This window comes from Myotis davidii, unplaced genomic scaffold (assembly GCF_000327345.1).
Source record: "Myotis davidii unplaced genomic scaffold, ASM32734v1 scaffold3204, whole genome shotgun sequence".
NCBI classification, from domain to species: Eukaryota; Metazoa; Chordata; class Mammalia; order Chiroptera; family Vespertilionidae; genus Myotis; species Myotis davidii.
In genome coordinates this window covers 85,354-86,405 of record NW_006295467.1, presented here as the reverse complement: position 1 = coordinate 86,405, position 1,052 = coordinate 85,354, and the positions used below count along the sequence as shown (strand labels likewise).

General features: G+C 67.3%; 1 protein-coding gene across 1 annotated transcript in view; it reads left to right on the top strand.

Moving 5' to 3' along the window:
* Positions 1-6: 6 nt before the first annotated feature.
* FGD3 (FYVE, RhoGEF and PH domain containing 3) overlaps positions 7-1,052 on the top strand; it is a 55,010-nt gene continuing 53,964 nt past the window's right edge. Inside the window, exon 1 of the mRNA XM_015568037.1 lies at positions 7-142. Coding sequence (XP_015423523.1) covers positions 71-142 — 72 coding nt within the window. The 5' untranslated portion in view covers positions 7-70. The remainder of the gene's footprint in view (positions 143-1,052) is intronic.

The following is a 1,052-nucleotide window of genomic DNA, read 5'->3' as shown; positions in this document are numbered from 1 at the left end:
CACCCTCCTGGCACTGCACCCCGAGGTGGCCCCAGGCAGCAAGACCACTCGGAAGGAGGCCAACAGCGACATGGGCCAGGACGGCGGCCAGGAGCCAGCGCCCGAGAGCAGCCCCCCGGGGGCCTGTGCAGACCTGGCCAAGGTGGGTTGCCCTCCTGCCCAGGATGGGGCTCCTCCAGGGGGTCTGTCTGAGGTGGCAGTGCCTCACTCCCGCTTGGTGCCCGTAGTTGGGTGCCTGCTCAGACACCATGCTCGCAGAGGCCCCTGGACAGGTGTGTGTAGGGGTGGGGGGGGGAACACACCCAGTCGGCCCTGGTCTGGAGCCTGCCTGCCTGTCTCAGCAGGAGCCGTGCCACCGCCAGCGCCCTGGGCTTGCTGTCCACCTTGCAGGGCCAAGAGGAAGGCACACACACGGGTCATCGGATGGGGCGGGCGGGAAGGGAGCCGGTGGGGCGGGTGGAGCACCGAGCAGCGGCCTGGGGAGCTGCTGTGTCCACGGCAGGGAGCCCAGGGCTGGCCTCACAGAAAGCCCTTCTGCGTCCCGTTAGCATCCCGGGCTCTGACGCATAAGGACAGAAACAGCAGACACCCTGCGAGGGAGGCCCTGTGCTGGAAGGGCCAGCGCTGCTCCCTAGAGAAGCAGGGTGTCTGACGGGCGAGGCCGGGCCCTGGCTGTGTGCTGGCTGCTGTGGCAGCACCAGGAGACAGGCCTGGGGCCAAGGGCAGGTGCCAGCCTCACCGCCCAGAGCCAGCCTCTGGGGGCTGCTGGCCTGGCTGTAATCCAGGTCTCATTATCCTTTGAGCGTGATGAGGCCACAGGTCAGGAGATGACAGCCACTGAGAAACAGTGTGACTCCCAGTTCCCAGGACAGCGCCACCCAGAGGCCCCCGGGGAAGCTGCAGGGCTGCTGGGGGAGGCAGGGGGCTGGGGGAGGGCAAGAGGCTTTCCTGTAACTTCTGAGGGAAGGACCAGGTGAGGCAATGAGCACATTTAGGACTGGCCAGGTGCTCAGCCCCGCGGGCTGAGGCACAGCTGTCCCTGATGTCTGGTA